At 49.9% G+C, this 14544-nt stretch overlaps 1 protein-coding gene and 1 long non-coding RNA gene across 4 annotated transcripts in view; one reads left to right on the forward strand and one right to left on the reverse strand.

The window, feature by feature from the left end:
• Positions 1-14544, reverse strand: part of DAP3 (death associated protein 3) — a 33116-nt gene that overhangs the window by 3103 nt on the left and 15469 nt on the right. For 2 of the 3 annotated variants that reach the window (XM_042926177.1, XM_042926176.1), the window contains 10 exons: positions 12401-12454; positions 8874-8996; positions 6939-7040; positions 4794-4902; positions 4386-4478; positions 3280-3410; positions 2008-2088; positions 1761-1919; positions 1205-1264; positions 322-411 (listed from right to left, as the gene is read on the reverse strand). In XM_042926177.1, the coding sequence (XP_042782111.1) occupies positions 322-411; positions 1205-1264; positions 1761-1919; positions 2008-2088; positions 3280-3410; positions 4386-4478; positions 4794-4902; positions 6939-7040; positions 8874-8996; positions 12401-12442 (990 nt within the window). In that variant the 5' untranslated portion in view covers positions 12443-12454. Of the gene's footprint in view, positions 1-321; positions 412-1204; positions 1265-1760; positions 1920-2007; positions 2089-3279; positions 3411-4385; positions 4479-4793; positions 4903-6938; positions 7041-8873; positions 8997-12400; positions 12455-12574; positions 13051-14544 lie in introns of those variants that run through there. The other variant, XM_042926178.1, reaches the window with a different exon arrangement.
• On the forward strand, positions 4896-7201 carry LOC122212336. Its single transcript, XR_006199103.1, has 2 exons — positions 4896-5009; positions 5513-7201. It is a non-coding gene; the product is annotated as an uncharacterized LOC122212336 (long non-coding RNA).

Genomic DNA, 14544 nt, shown 5'->3' on the forward strand with positions numbered 1-14544 from the left:
GATTAGGTACCAGCGTTCTATCGATGCCAGTTTCCTGATTTTGACAATTGTGCTGTGGTTCTATATTTAGAAAGTCTCTGATTTTAGGAAATACATGTTATTTAAGAAAAAAGAGGCATCGTGTCTCAGGTTACTGTCACATAATTCAGGGGAAAAATGGAGAAGAAGAAAGCCAATATGGTAAAGTGTTAACGTTCAGGAATCTGGGTGAAGTCATACGTGAATATGGTTGTTCTCCAAGTCTGTAATTATGTCCAAAAAGAAAAAGAGATCTCTTTTGACAAAGTGACTAAGGGGAACCAGATTTTCTAAAGATTGGACCTTTCCCAGCAGCTCCTGAGGCAGATAGGCCTTCCGCGGCTTGAAGAGGGATCCAGTCTGGCTCAAAGTCAACACAATGGTGCCTCCATGCTGAAAGAAAGGACAAAAAGCTGAATCAGAAACAGGTGAAAAAGTGGGGCGCCTGCGTGGCTCAGCTGGTTAAGCGACGGACATCAGCTCAGGTCGTGATCTCATTGTTCGTGGGTTGAGCCCAGGGTCCGGCTCTATGCTGATAGCTCCAAGCCTGGAGCCTGCTTCGGAATCTGTGTCTTTCTCTCTCTGTCTCTCAAATAAAGATGTGAAAAAATATTTTAAAAAAATGCAAAGAAGAAAAATGCATTTTATTTATTTTTTTAGAAGTTTAATTAGAGAGCGTGAGCATGCATGGGGGTGGGGCAGAGAGACGGAGAGAGAGAATCCCAAGCAGGCTCCACACCCCTTGCTCAGCCCCACGTGGCGCTCTATCCCATGAACCGTGAGATCACGACCTGAGCTGAAATCAAGAGTCGGACGCTTAACCAACTGAGCCACCCAGGCGCCCCAGAAAAGTGCATTTTAATCACCTGTCGATTTTTAGTACAGCTGAATGGCAACTAAGTAGGTTATCACTTCTGGTGTGGCGCTGACGGCAAACTGCTACGTGATCTTCAATTTATCAAAATCTTTTCCGATGTTGGTAAGATATAAAACCACTCTGAACAACTGCAGAGTCAAAGTATGCCAGGATTTAAGTACAGTGGCTTGTATCCAAGGCGAGCAGGAAGATAGGAAACCAAATATCCAGATTTTAAACTTCGGCACTGCTAGGGCAATTAAGGAAGATACAAGAACTTTCTGGGTGTAAAATCGGAGCCGAAAACTATCAGGCGTCGCACATACTCACCCAGTCGTTTTTCACCATTTTCCTCAGGTTGTGCACGAGCGCAAGCTCCTCGGGGGCCACCTGCCGGGTCAGTGGGAAGGGGGGGGACGGGGCCGAGGTCAGTCCTTGCTCTGTGCGGGTGCCCGCCCGAGACCAATGACTACAAAATCCTGCACTGCTCTGTGACCACGGTGCCTGCGGCCACGTGCCCCACCCTGCCAGGTTTCTGATTAAAACCTGTCAGCAAGGGAGAGAGCGGCCTGGGCCCACACCACCGCCTCCCTCGATGTTTCTGTTCTTGGCATGGTCTGACCGCTGCACACAGAAGCCATCGCTCAGCCCCACTGAGGAGACAGAAGAGAAGGAAGGAAGAGAAGGAAAAAGCTGACAAAACAGCTTCCGCCGTGACGTGCCCTTCTAGACGCTCTCCCTTTTCGATGGACGGCGGACCCCTCTCCTAACTCAAATACTCCTAAGGCGAGGCGACATGCCGCCTGGGCTACAAGGCCAAGTCCCGGCCTCCGCGTGCCAGTGCCGGAGTCAGAGTAACCAGAGTAGAGAAACCCAGTTTTCCTACCAGGCTTTTATCTTCTCTTTTCAGTGTGGTCTTTCCCCAGAGAGCGTTGACTCCATCCACCGCCACCAGGAGGCGAAACCCGCCCAAAGAACTCTGACCCTTGAGCTCTCTGAGAACCACCCCGACTGCATCCGTGGCGTTCTTCACCCGCGTGATGCCCTGCAGGGGAGAGAGGTGGGGCTGGCGGTCCCAGAAGAGGCCTCCCCTGCTGTGACAGAGGACGGGCGGCCGCTGTCTTGTTTCATACCTGTTCCACCACCTCTCCCAGAGGGCTGCCTTTCTCCGTGCTCTCTCGCTTATTCCAGACATACTTCTCTTGAACTTTTATCTAAAAGCAAACAAAAACCCAAAAAAGGCCCCTTAGCCTAAAGATGAACCCATCTGTATCCGAGAAGGGAGGAGGGTAAGGTTGTTTAGAGTCGGGTTTAATCTATTTTTCTTTCCTTCTTTTTTTGAAAAGTAGGCTCGATGCCCAGCACAGGGCTTGAACTCAGGACCCTGAGATCAAGACCTGAGCTCAGATCAAGAGTTGGAGGCTTAACCGACCAAGCCACCCAGGCATCCCTGTATTTTAAGCCCTGTAAGAGACTTCAGTATGGAAGGGAATGCTTTCTAGCCCTTTTCTGCCTAAAGCTTAAAACCAAAACCCACAAGGGATTCTGACCAAAAAGGTCTGGGATGAGGCCTTGGTATCCACATTTATAACAAGCTCCGAAGAGACTCTGATTTATAACCAGAGTTGAAAACTCTTGGCCTAGAGATTGTATCCGAGAATCACTAGAGCAAAGAACCATTTTACCAGTACATTTCTGGATTCAAGAAAGACCTCATCTGGAGAAACTTATGTAGCTGAAAATGTGCTTTAGAGAATTTGAGGCTGTAGCTTTGGAAAAGTCAATGAATCCATCTGGACTGCACGGGGACAGCTCATGGCGCTTCTTTATTTCACACGGACGAGCAGGTTTCAGGTTGTGAGCTGCCAGTAGAACATATGAAAGAAATACAGAATGGCATAGCGATCCCAGCTACAATGCTAGTTTTCCATAGTCTGGTGCTCAAGACACGAAGAAGATAAAGTCTATTTAAAGACTGTCCGGCATTGGGGCGCCTGGGTGGCTCAGTCGGTTAAGCGTCCGACCTTGGCTTGGCTCACCATCTCACGGTTCAGGGGTTCGAGCCCCACTTTGGGCTCTGTGCTGGGAGCCCGGAGCCTGCTTCGGATTCTGTGTCTCCCTCTTTCCTTTCCTCTCTCCTACTTGCACTCTGTCTCTCTTTCTCTCTCAAAAATAAATAAACAATAAAAAAAATTAGGGGTGCCTGGGTGGCTCAGTTGATAAATGTCCAACTTCAGCTCAGGTCATAATCTCATGGCTCATGGGTTCGACCCCCACATAGGGCTGTGCTGACAGCTCAGAGCCTGGAGCCTGCTTTAGATTCTCTCTCTCAAATAAGTACACTGAAAAATAAAACAGAATGAAATAAAGACTGTCCAGCATCAAGCTTCCGGGAATCTGGTCACCTGACTCAAGAAACGCTCATTTGTAGTTTTGAAATTCTTCAGCCAGATGGAAGCTTCTGCAGGTTGGTCCAAACGCTGCTTGTTGTAGGTGGAGGGCAGAAGACCCCGGCAGCTCTTCACCCAGAGATGAGCTGGAAACAAACACACGTGGAAACAAAGCAGGCAGGAGCTGACTGTATTCAACTCAAAATCCTCTCTGCCTCTTTAAGTGATGGGAAATGGCTTTAGCTTCCCGTATACAGTTGACCATCTGTGTATGACTTCTGACCCCCGAAACTTAACTACTAATTGCCTACTGCTGACCAGAAGCCTTACTGATAACACAGGGTCGATTAACAAACATTTTGGATGCCATATGTGTTACAAACTGTATTCTCACAGTGAAACAAGCTGGAGAAAAGAAAATGTGACTAAGAGAACCATAAGGAAGAGAAAGTACATCTATAAGACACTATTTACTCCAAGAATTCTGTGTGTAAGTGGACCGGCACAGTTTAAACCGTGTTGTTTAAGAACCCACTGCATATTTCTTGAAGTCTCCTTGCTTCAAAGGGTCACTTTTGGGCTGGCCCATGTGAGATCAGACCTTCTGGTTACAGTCGGGACACGAGGCACACCACGTGGACGAAAGGTCACTGTAGCTTCCTGGCAGTTTTTAAACGTAGTTAGAAAACACGGGTGCTCACACAACACCAAATAAAACGTGGGGTGTATGCAAAGGAAGAGAGTTCTAAGACCCATGCTGACGGCTCTGGAATGCTGATGAACAGCCCGTGTCAGAGTTCCCCCGGCTAATCAGAACTGCTCACTGACGGCAACAGAGCCTGTGCTGACCTCGAAGGAGGGAGCTTACGGTCTTGGGCGCTACATCAAAGTGAGGACTGCTGGGCCAGAATGCTCCATTCTTACTTCAGAAGTTGCCAGGAAGCTTTCACTGAACCTCCTGGTGCTACGCTGACCTCACCATGCACCCCGCTTGTGGCCACCGTGAGGTCATGACTGAGCAGCTCACGCTGGCCTGCATCGGGAGCAGAGGCCTCTTCAGAGCCCCCGTGGCCCCCGGGCCCCATCCGACCACCTCGACAGTGAGGAAAGGAAGTTCTTACCATCCGGAACGTGCAGGATCAGCCAGTCCTGCTTTGCACAGAAATGAATAACATGGCAAAGACTGAGGGTTTTTCCTGTCCCTTTCTCCCCGTCTAAAGCACCTGTGGTTAAGGAAAATGTCATCGGAAAGGACACTTCTGTCAACAAACGGCACTTTTTGAGAGAGAGAACACGAGCAGGGGAGAGGCAGAGAGAGGGAGACACAGAATCCGAAGCAGGCTCCAGGCTCCGAGCTGTCAGCACAGAGCCCGATGCGGGGCCCGAACTCACAAACCGCGCGATCGTGATCTGAGCTGAAGTTGGACACTTAACCGCCTGAGCCACCCAGGTGCCCCCCAAATAGCACTTTTTGATTTCCTCTTTCCCCGCGTTGGCCCAAGACAGCTCGGGCAGGCCGGAAAGGATACAGAGAACATACCGCACAGCAGGGTGGGCAAAATTGGTGTTTTTCAGGTAATGCAGAAGCTCCAGGGCTGGCTTCCTTACCATCAGACAAGCTTCACTGAATGTTTTCACCTAATGGATGAGGAAGAGGAGGGGGCGTGGGGTGTGGAACACACTGAGCCTGATGCAGCAGCCAGAGCATCCAAGTGCCTAGTTTTCATTTAGTCACTGAAGAGATGGTTGGTATTGAATTTTTAAATCTACCCATATAATTTAGCTAAAATCTGAAACGCACCGTCCCACACCATGTAACACAATAGTCACCTTCTGATTATTTCTATTAGTGAAGCAGATACTACATCATTAATTGAAATCTACAAAGTGTCTATAGCTATCTTGTCACACAGCTATGTATACCAGTTAGGATTAATAAAAGTATTAAAAGAATGTAAAATCCTTAACAAAGTGTCTGACACATGGTAAGTATTTAACCAACGTTGTTTTATTTTTTTTTTTTTAATGTTTCTATTTAAGAGAGAAAGAGCGGGTGTGCAAGTAGAGGGAAAGAGAGAGAGGGAGACACAGACTCTGAGGCGGGCTCCAGGCTCCGAGCCGTCAGCACAGAGCCCGGATGTGGGGCTTGAATTCACGAACTATAAGATCATGACCTGAGCCGAAGTCAGACGCTAAACCGAGCCACCCAGGTGCTTCTAAATGTTAATTGTTTTAAATCTATTTTTAGCTAATTCTTATTACTGGAACCATCTGGACATTTCTCTGGAAATGTATACGCGACTGCTCAGGAGCAGGTGTGACCAGCTGCTGCCCCGCCCATGCTGGACACACCGGCACACAGACATGCCAGAGAACCGACACAGAAAGTTCCGTCCCTGCTTGTGTCTGGTCACCAGGAGTAAGTACTTCGGTGGAAAAATCTGGGAAGCACAGGTGTGCGTGACACCACCGTGCACATAAAGTATTCAACGATGTCTGCTGACAAGAACAAATATCTAACAAGTACTACTCACAAGCGTATCAGATAAGGATTAAAACTGCGTTGGTGTTTTCTGAAGAAATCCTAACCACGCAATTGGACCGGAGAAGGACTTGACGGGCAAGTTCAAACTTAACGGAAAGTGAAACCTTCAAGAACACGATACAGACATTAAAACAGAAATGCCATATTAGGCAATATGACAGAACTAAAGTACACAAACAATGGTGAGGGAGTTGGCCTTCACATAAACGGCAATTATGGAAAGAACGTAGGAGTAATTCTCCTCAGAGCACTGGTGGTCACGCTGGTCTGGGAGCAACCGGAGACGGTTAGCGCTGGGCCCTCACGGCCCTCCAGCTGGAGGCCTCCCGGCAAAGGTCTTTAAACGGTTCAAGTGCCATTACAGGCCACTTCTTCTGGCTGTGCCCTAGTTCCACATTTAAGAGTTTTGATGCCAAGGCTGTCTGTGGCCTAGAATGAGCTCCCTTACTAGTGTCTCATCTCCTCTCTTGAAACAGAGCACACAGAGGGAAAGCCGTCCTTTGGCTCCTGAGCTAAAAATCACCTGCACCATCAAGCCGCCTTTTTCAGAAAGGAACGATCTCTGGGGCTGAGAGTAATTCAGCGGGAGTTAGTCCAAAGGACCAGTTACGCCAACAGACCACGCCTGTAGTTAATCATGAATTCTTTCAGTGTCTGCAGAGCAACCCAAGATTACATCTTCGGGTTGAAGTTACAACCACGAAACTACATTTTCTGAAAACCCAGGAGAATGAAGAACAATGATGCATCTATTCCAAGTATCACTTCTGTTTGGCTCTACATCGTGATTTTGTTTTCTAGAGCATGGCGGTCATTTTCATGGTGTTTTGCTAAGACAGATTTTAAATTTATTATAGTTATTTGAATGCCGAAGTCTCTAGAAATCTGTTAGGTGGGTAACACGAAAGCGGCGCGACAGGTTTATCTGAGAACATTTTTGCCTGCCTCCCGATGATTAACCACAAACAAACGCTGACTTAAAATAACGATAGTCACAGCACTATTCACAAAAGATAGTCAATAGCTGAATTCATCTGTCTTAGATTCAAATTCCATCTTTTATAGTTTTCTACCCATTTAATCCCACCCTCCGCCACCGGCAGCTCCCTTCCCCTCCCCTCCTGAGCACCTGCATGGAAAAGCGAGGAGGCAGGCTGTGGGGGAACAGGGTCCTCATGTCCTGGAGGGGGATGTTGTAGTGGAGACCTTCATGCTGCTCCCCATGCCTGGCCTGCGGAACAAAAATGCAGACAGGTGTGAACGGGGCCAGAGACAAAGTGACGCTTAAATGGAAAGGGCCCACTAGACCATACTAGGGAAACTTCATCTCTCAGGGCTGGGAACGAGCTTTCATTTCTTCTTCTTTTTTTTGAATCAAAAAAATCTTTTTCAGTTTTTGAAATAGAGATTTATTTTTGAGATAGACTGAGCGGGAGACACAATCCCAAACAGGCCTGCACACTGTCAGCGCAGAGCCTGATGTGGGGCTTGAACGCACGAACTGCGAGATCATACCCTGAGCTGAAATCAAGAGTTGGATGCTTAGCTGACTGAGCCACCCGGAAGCCTCTAAAATTGTTTTTAGTGTTTGAGAGAGAGAGAGAGACGGTGTGAGGAGGGGAGGGGCAGAGAGAGAGGGAGACCCAGAATCCGAAGCAGGCTCCAGGCTCCGAGCTGTCAGCACGGAGCCCGATTCGGGGCTTGAACTCAACGAACCGTGAGATCATGACCTGGGCCAGTGGACGCTTAACTGACTGAGCCCCCACGTACCCCACTGTCTCTCATCTCTTAGCTTAGACAAAAAGTGCTGGCTGGCTGTTGTCCTCAAATCCACAGCGTGTATATAAAGCTGCTCTCGGCCTAAACGACGAAGCCAGTTGCTCGGCAACGTACACCCTACATGTGGAGGTAAGAGACAATTCTTGCCATCTGGATTCTTCCGTGCTGGGTATGGAGATGTTCCAGTCACGTGACAAGATCATCTGCATACCGCTGTTTCCATAGAAACCCCAGAGGAATTGGAGATAAAGGGATTACAGTTACAGGGAAAGCTCAAAAACACTTCAGTGACTTCATTCACTTCTTCAGTTTATTTTCTGCTTTTGAAAGTAGGTGAATGCTAGAGACATAAACAAAACACCCTACTGAGACGGTGTCTCGGGTGATGAGTTCTTCCCCACCCCGTCCACGTGCGCAGCGTGTGTTAAGGTGGGGAGACTCCGGGGGCAGGCCAGGTACAAAAACGGAGAAGAAAAGCTAGTGGTTCCCTTCACATGTAAGCACAGAGCACACGACTAATGGCATTTATGAGAGGCCACCGTAACGCCGGGGAAGGGCACAAATCAGCATCCGGCCTGAGGGGGCCCGTGCCAGAAAATGCAACCCTGGGTACTGCTGGGTACAAACACACTGTGTTCTTCTCAGCACATCAAGTTAGTTCTCCCTCCAGACACTAGGAAGTCCACTCAGGAAGGTGGAAAATAGCACCAGACAAATGGGAAAACTGCGTTCTGTACGTGCCCTACCATGTGATCTTGGGCAAGCAAGTTGATTTCTTTAGGACTCTCCATACCGGGGTCGGTAAACTATGGCTGCGTACCCATTTTTGTAAATAAAGTTTTATTGGCACACAGCCACACCCCCTCGTTTACGGCACACCTAAGCAGTTGTGACCGAGACCACTTTGGCTCATAAGCCTGAAATATTTACTAACTTGTCCGTAAGGCCACGTCTGCCGACCCACCGCACAGCAAGATCGACAACTACCGGCTTAAGTATTCACGCAGTACATGTACTGTGTACCCGCCTTATGCCGGCAAAATCCTGGGCACGAGCAGGCCTCTGCGGCAGGGATTAAGCCAGAACAGGTGTGGACGGGCCCAGCCGAGTGTTAGGTCACCAGAGCCCGGGACGGGGAAGAGGCGCTCTGGGCCGCAGAATTCGGTCTTGAGTGACCGCATAAAGACCTGCCTGGTCTCGCCCGCTTTCGGTTTTCCCGATACACAGAACGATAGCGACACAAATTGTAAGACGAAGAAAATCCACACACGCGCCAGCAACTCACCGGGTCCTTCTCACTGGTGCGGGAAACTGCTCTGGGACTATCATCTGGGGCCGGGTTGTCCAGGTGAGCGGCAAGGCTTTGGGGGGCCTGGGACCCCGTGTGCAAAAGGCGTCCAGGGTCCAACTAGAAAAGAAACCGTTTCCATGTTTTGAAGTTAATGCCTGCTACAGAACTGAGGTTTCGAGCCACGTCCGCAACAGGGAAACCGTGGTACACATTTTAGTTTTACGTCAAAAGAACGCTTATTTTCATACTTCTCCAAGTCCAAGCCCGTTACTCATACTCGGACTCTGTTGAGGCTCGTGTTGTGGGGACAGGGCCCTGTCCCACATGGAAGCGGACAAATCTGGAGACCGTTCAGGAGCACAGCACGGCCAAAGCCGGCCGGGGGCAGGGTGCCCTCGTGCCCCCGGCCCCGGCCGGGACCGTCCCCTTCTCATTCGCCCAGTAATCGGGGTTGCCTCTGTTATTGACGGGGTTAGTGCAGCGTTCCTGGGCGAGGGGTATTATCCCACTCTCCGCAGCAGTTCTCTTGCCAGCCGTGCCCTGGAACCATCTCTGGTTAAGGATGTATAATGAGGAATGAAGGAATCCGCTCTGCGGGCAACTTCGCACACGGCTCACGGACACCCCCGAACTGAGGAGAGGTCAGGCTGGGGGGTGATATTCCAGAGACAGATCTGAGCAAATGCTGACTGGAGAACCCTCCCCAAAACTGAGCTTAAGGGTAACAGGCCTTAGTAGGAATGAAAAGATTCACTGTAGGGCTGGAAAATGGAGTTTACGCAGAAACAGACTAGAAGGGTAGGCTGAAGTCCCCCCCCCCCCCCTCCCCCCGCCGTGGCCGTGATCAGCACGCAGACGCTTTGAGTCTTAATTCGACATGGGCGGGGCACCAGCCATGCTTTCTGATTAGCTGCAGGTTAAACATTTTCGTTGGGAGGACAGATCTTTGGGACTAGGAAAGACAAAGAGGCAATTTAGAGGCAAAAATACCAGCTAGAAAGCTGTCGGGGAACCCAAATGAGTCCACTTTTATGAGGTGGCACAAAATAATCGTTTCAGCCTTAAACTCAGCGTGCCGAGATGGCGCCTTCACCCCACGCGACCGCTTCCCACACGGCACTTGCCTGCAAACCATCTTGGAGACGCAGCGGCGGCAAGAACCAAACAAAACACGTAACGACACAAACAGCATCGTGTGGTGTTAAGCCAATGAGAATTCAGGGTCGGCTACATCAGCACAGCAACCTGAATAATATGCCCTGGTATTGGTACTACTCCGTTTTCTCAATTCTAACCGGAGACAAAGCACAAGGTCTCTAAGAGGAGCAAATAGAAAATTAAAGCTATTCAAGGGCCACAAGGTGGTGGTATTTCTACAAGAATCCTATGATTTTTTTTTTTTTTTTTAGTTAACTGCTTTTTGCAGCAAATTAAAACCTAGCAAAATGGATTCCTTACTCCTTACAATGTTATACACGGCACCGCCCAGACAGTGTCGTGTTTGCAGGGAAAACAACCTCTGCATGTTCCAGAATGAACATCATGCGGTTCCTGAGCAGAACAACATTCGGTTTTTGAGAGGGAGCACGCACGAGCAGGGGAGGGGGGGCAGATGGAGAGAGAGAGAATCCCAAGCAGGCTCCATGCTCGGCCCGGAGCCGGACACGGGGCTCGATCCCACGGCCCTTGGGTCGTGACTCCAGCAGAAATCGAGAGTCGGACGCTCAACCGACTGAGCCACACAGACGCCCCTGATCAAGGTTACTTGAAATCAACCTACAAAAAGCGCAGAATTCCACTCACTGACTTCTCACTGCAGTCTAGCCTCAGGTCTTTCTTGTCGGCCACTGAGGAAGAACAAATTTTACCCTTTAATGTGATTAGCTGAGGCCACAATCCATCCCTCTGAGCCTCGGTTTTGTGTTTTTCATTTTATTTTCTAACGATGGGTTATTTTACCTGCACACATTTCATCACGAACCCCTGGGAAAAGGAGTCCTACGGAAAGAAGGGCTCCCCCTCGGGACCATCTACGCTGTAATTAAAAGGGCGGATGGAAGCGTGGAGCCCTCCTGGCCCGGCTCGCACCCATCAGCACTCAGGTCCGGGAGCTCCCTGGGGGCCCCGTTGATCCCGCCCGGGCGTCCCAGCACTGCCCCGCAGCCTCCGTCTATTCGTGACTCCGCCACCGGGCCCTGAGCTCCCGGAGAGCACGGGCCACGACCTGCGGCGCAGCACAGCGCTTGAGGCCACGGGCTTTGCAGCTGACGGACCGGGGACCTGGTCTGGGCTCCACAGCTTCACACAGTGTCACCTGAAGCAACTTACTTAGCCTTTCTAACCCTCAATTTCTGCATCTGTGAAGCAACAATATTCTCTCCGTCCCGGGCCGGCCGTGAAGATCGCAAGAAATAAAGCACTTAGCACAGTGCCCGGCACACGACATGCCCAACACGGCATTAACCATCGATGGTGAAATGGGTCCCCTTAGAGTCCTGTGCACTTGCCCCATGGCAGGTACTGAGAAAATATGTGCTCAATAAATGAAAGAATGGAGGAAAGCGACATAATGGGTCTTTTTTATATATGATTCATTGATTATTTTATTCAACAATCAGATGCTGAAACTCTAAATAAGCAACTTATTTTTGTTATAAGTGACTCCATCTTGGGCCCTTTTTTTTTTTTTTCTTAACGTTTTATTTATTTTTGAGACAGGGAGAGACAGAGCATGAACAGGGGAGGGTCAGAGAGAGGGAGACACAGAATCTGAAACAGGCTCCAGGCTCTGAGCTGTCAGCATAGAGCCCGACGCGGGGCTCGAACTCACGGACCGCGAGATCATGACCTGAGCCGAAGTCAGCCGCTTAACCGACTGAGTCACCCAGGCGCCCCAATCTTGGGCCCTTTTAAAAAAATATTTATTTTGAGAGAAAGAGTGGGAGTGGGGGAGAGGCGGAAGAGGAGTGGGAGAGGGAGAGAGGGGAGGAGGGGGGAGGAGAAAGGGGGGGAGAGAGATGGAGGGAGGGAGGGAGAATCTCAAGCAGGCTCCACACCCAGTACAGAGCCTGACGTGGGGCTCAATCTCATGAACGGGGAGATCATGACCTGAACCGAAATCAAGAGTCAGAAGCTCAACCAAATGAGCCACCCAGGCGCCCAGCAACTTATTTTTCATAATCATTAATCCAGGTAGACAATAATAAAAGTTACTAAAGGACCGGAACCAAGCTTATTTATCTGTATTTTTTTAATGTTAATTCTCCAACGACAGGGTGAATTCTGGAACACCGCCGTTCTGCTGAGACCGGTTACCTGCGGACTGGCAGGGCGGCCTGCAGCGAAGCGCGTGGCAGAGAAAAGGAATTGTGGCTGCTCTCCGAGCGTCAGCTTGGACACCGAAGCGCTGGCCGGCCGAAGCTCTCCAGAGGACTTCGTTCTGGACACAACGAACCCGTCTCGAAATGAGAAACCCTCCCACAGACAGTCTGCACAGAGCTTGCGGCTCAGTCAGGACTCACCCGCCGGGCCCCAGGGACGAGCCTCGACGTCCTGGTCAGCATCGCCGCTGCGACCTGAAACACAGTGGAAAGGGAAAAGTCACCTGGGTGATGGATCCGTACCCAGAATATGTACAGAAAGGGCAGAAGACACAGGAGACTTTTCAAAGGAAAACAAATGGCTACTAAACTCACAGAAAGATTTTCATCCTCATTACAAATCGGGGAAATGTAAAGTAAAACCAGCACAGAGAGCTGCCATTCAGTCAGCATGCTGGGAAAAAGGAGGACAAGAGTGAGCGTCACAGAGGCTGTGAAGCCCTGGGGACACACCGTCACCGGGAGCAGATACAATTATCTTCATTCATTCATTCATTGGGGAAGATACATATACGTGGTGACACTGGGAGACAGAGGAGGGGAAAGGATCAGCACATTGGGAATAATGCTGACTCCTGGGCGGAGGTGAAGGGCAGGACTGTGCAAAGCACAGAGAACGGGAATGATCTACTTCTAATCTGGATAATGGGGACAGGAGTTCTGTTTTACTATTTTTGTATCTTGTGTTTTTTTGTATTCAATCGTATGTTGAAAATATCTCAGAAAAATAACCCTAATCTCTTGGGAGCCGAAAGATATTTAAAATACTTATATGCAACTCTTAATATAACATAATTAAATCGAATCTCCAGGAACACTTCGCTTCCTTTTGGCTAATAATTTTCACCTTTCTTCCAGCCAAAATCTTTGAAGCCACAGCAGTGCTCCAATCATCCAACCGAGACAGAGCACCTGCTGTGTGTCAGGCCCCGTGAATAAGCTGACCCGGGGGCGGGGGGAGGCTTCCCAGGAAAGAGACGAGTTTCAAGTCTACCGTTTAATAAAGATGCCAATGCATTCTTTAATCCAGTCATTCAAAAAACATGTGATGTGCTGCCACACGCCCACGCAGCGCACAATACACTGTGACGAACCAGACGGGCACGGTCCCTACTGACTTGGGTCCCTTTTACCCGTGGCGTTCCAGGGCTCCTGGGCCGTGTCTGAAAACCACAGGTCGGTACGGCAGCAGTTCCCAAAAGGAGTTTGGGTGAATGCTCACTAGTCAGAAAATGCACCGATGCTCTTATGGCTGAGAAATCGGAGAAAAGCTGAACAGCTATTCATTTCTTGAATAATTACAACACGTATTAGCATATTTCACATTTCAAGTCTTTGAGAAAAACTAGGTAAAGATATTTCATTTTAACCCAAATTCACTTGGTCTTCGAACCTTAGTATCTTGTTGTTGCAAATTACTGGTATCACTGTCCTGGATGCTGGTGGAGTGAGGCTGTGACCAAGCACCCAGGCCTGAAGACGAAGTTCTGTTTACGCCACAGGCAGAGGGGAGGCACCCCCTGTTCCCTGCACCCTGTCTGCTCTGGACCCTGCCTCACCCGGCCCCACACCCCGCCCACCTGCTGCCGGCCAGGACCCCACAGAGAGGGGCGAAAGGGCAGGCCCCGGGCTGCTGTCCCCAGAGAGGCCTGCTCACCTGCTGGCCTCTGAGCGGCCATCCAGGAACCTGGATTACAGGAGAGTCCCCAGCATCCCCAGAAACGCTAAGAGTGGCTCACCAGGTCTACGCTATCTATAGAAACAGCCCGCGTGGTTTAGGCTGAATACCCGCTTTCCTTCTGGGAGTCTGTTATTTCAGTAATGCAAAGAAAATAAGGGCTACATGACCCTAAGTTCCAGGCACTGTGAATCTAATCAGTGTCCCTGGCCGGCAACATCTCACGCCGCTGTCACACCTTGTTGCGGAAGTAACTGTGCCCTGTGTGATTCTACTGGGAAAGGACTCCGGGAGGCTGCGCCTGGTTTCCTCCACTTTGCCCGGCGTCCTTTCCCTTTGCTCGTTCAGTGCTGTATCCTTTCGCTGCCATAACTCGTAGCGGTAAGTACTACTACGCGCTGACTATGAAGTTCTCCTAGAGAATCGGAAACTGGGAGTGGTTTGGCAGCTACGACCCCCCGGCATCCATCACCCCCTAACAACTGGCCACCACCCGGTACCCAACACCACCCAGTGCCACCTCTGACCAGCTCCATTTTCTTAACCTCAACTCTCCTCGATCTTCCCCTAAACTACCTCAGCTGTCCGCCTCTCGCACCGCCTTCCC

Source organism: Panthera leo, chromosome F3 (assembly GCF_018350215.1).
Source record: "Panthera leo isolate Ple1 chromosome F3, P.leo_Ple1_pat1.1, whole genome shotgun sequence".
Taxonomy (NCBI): domain Eukaryota; kingdom Metazoa; phylum Chordata; class Mammalia; order Carnivora; family Felidae; genus Panthera; species Panthera leo.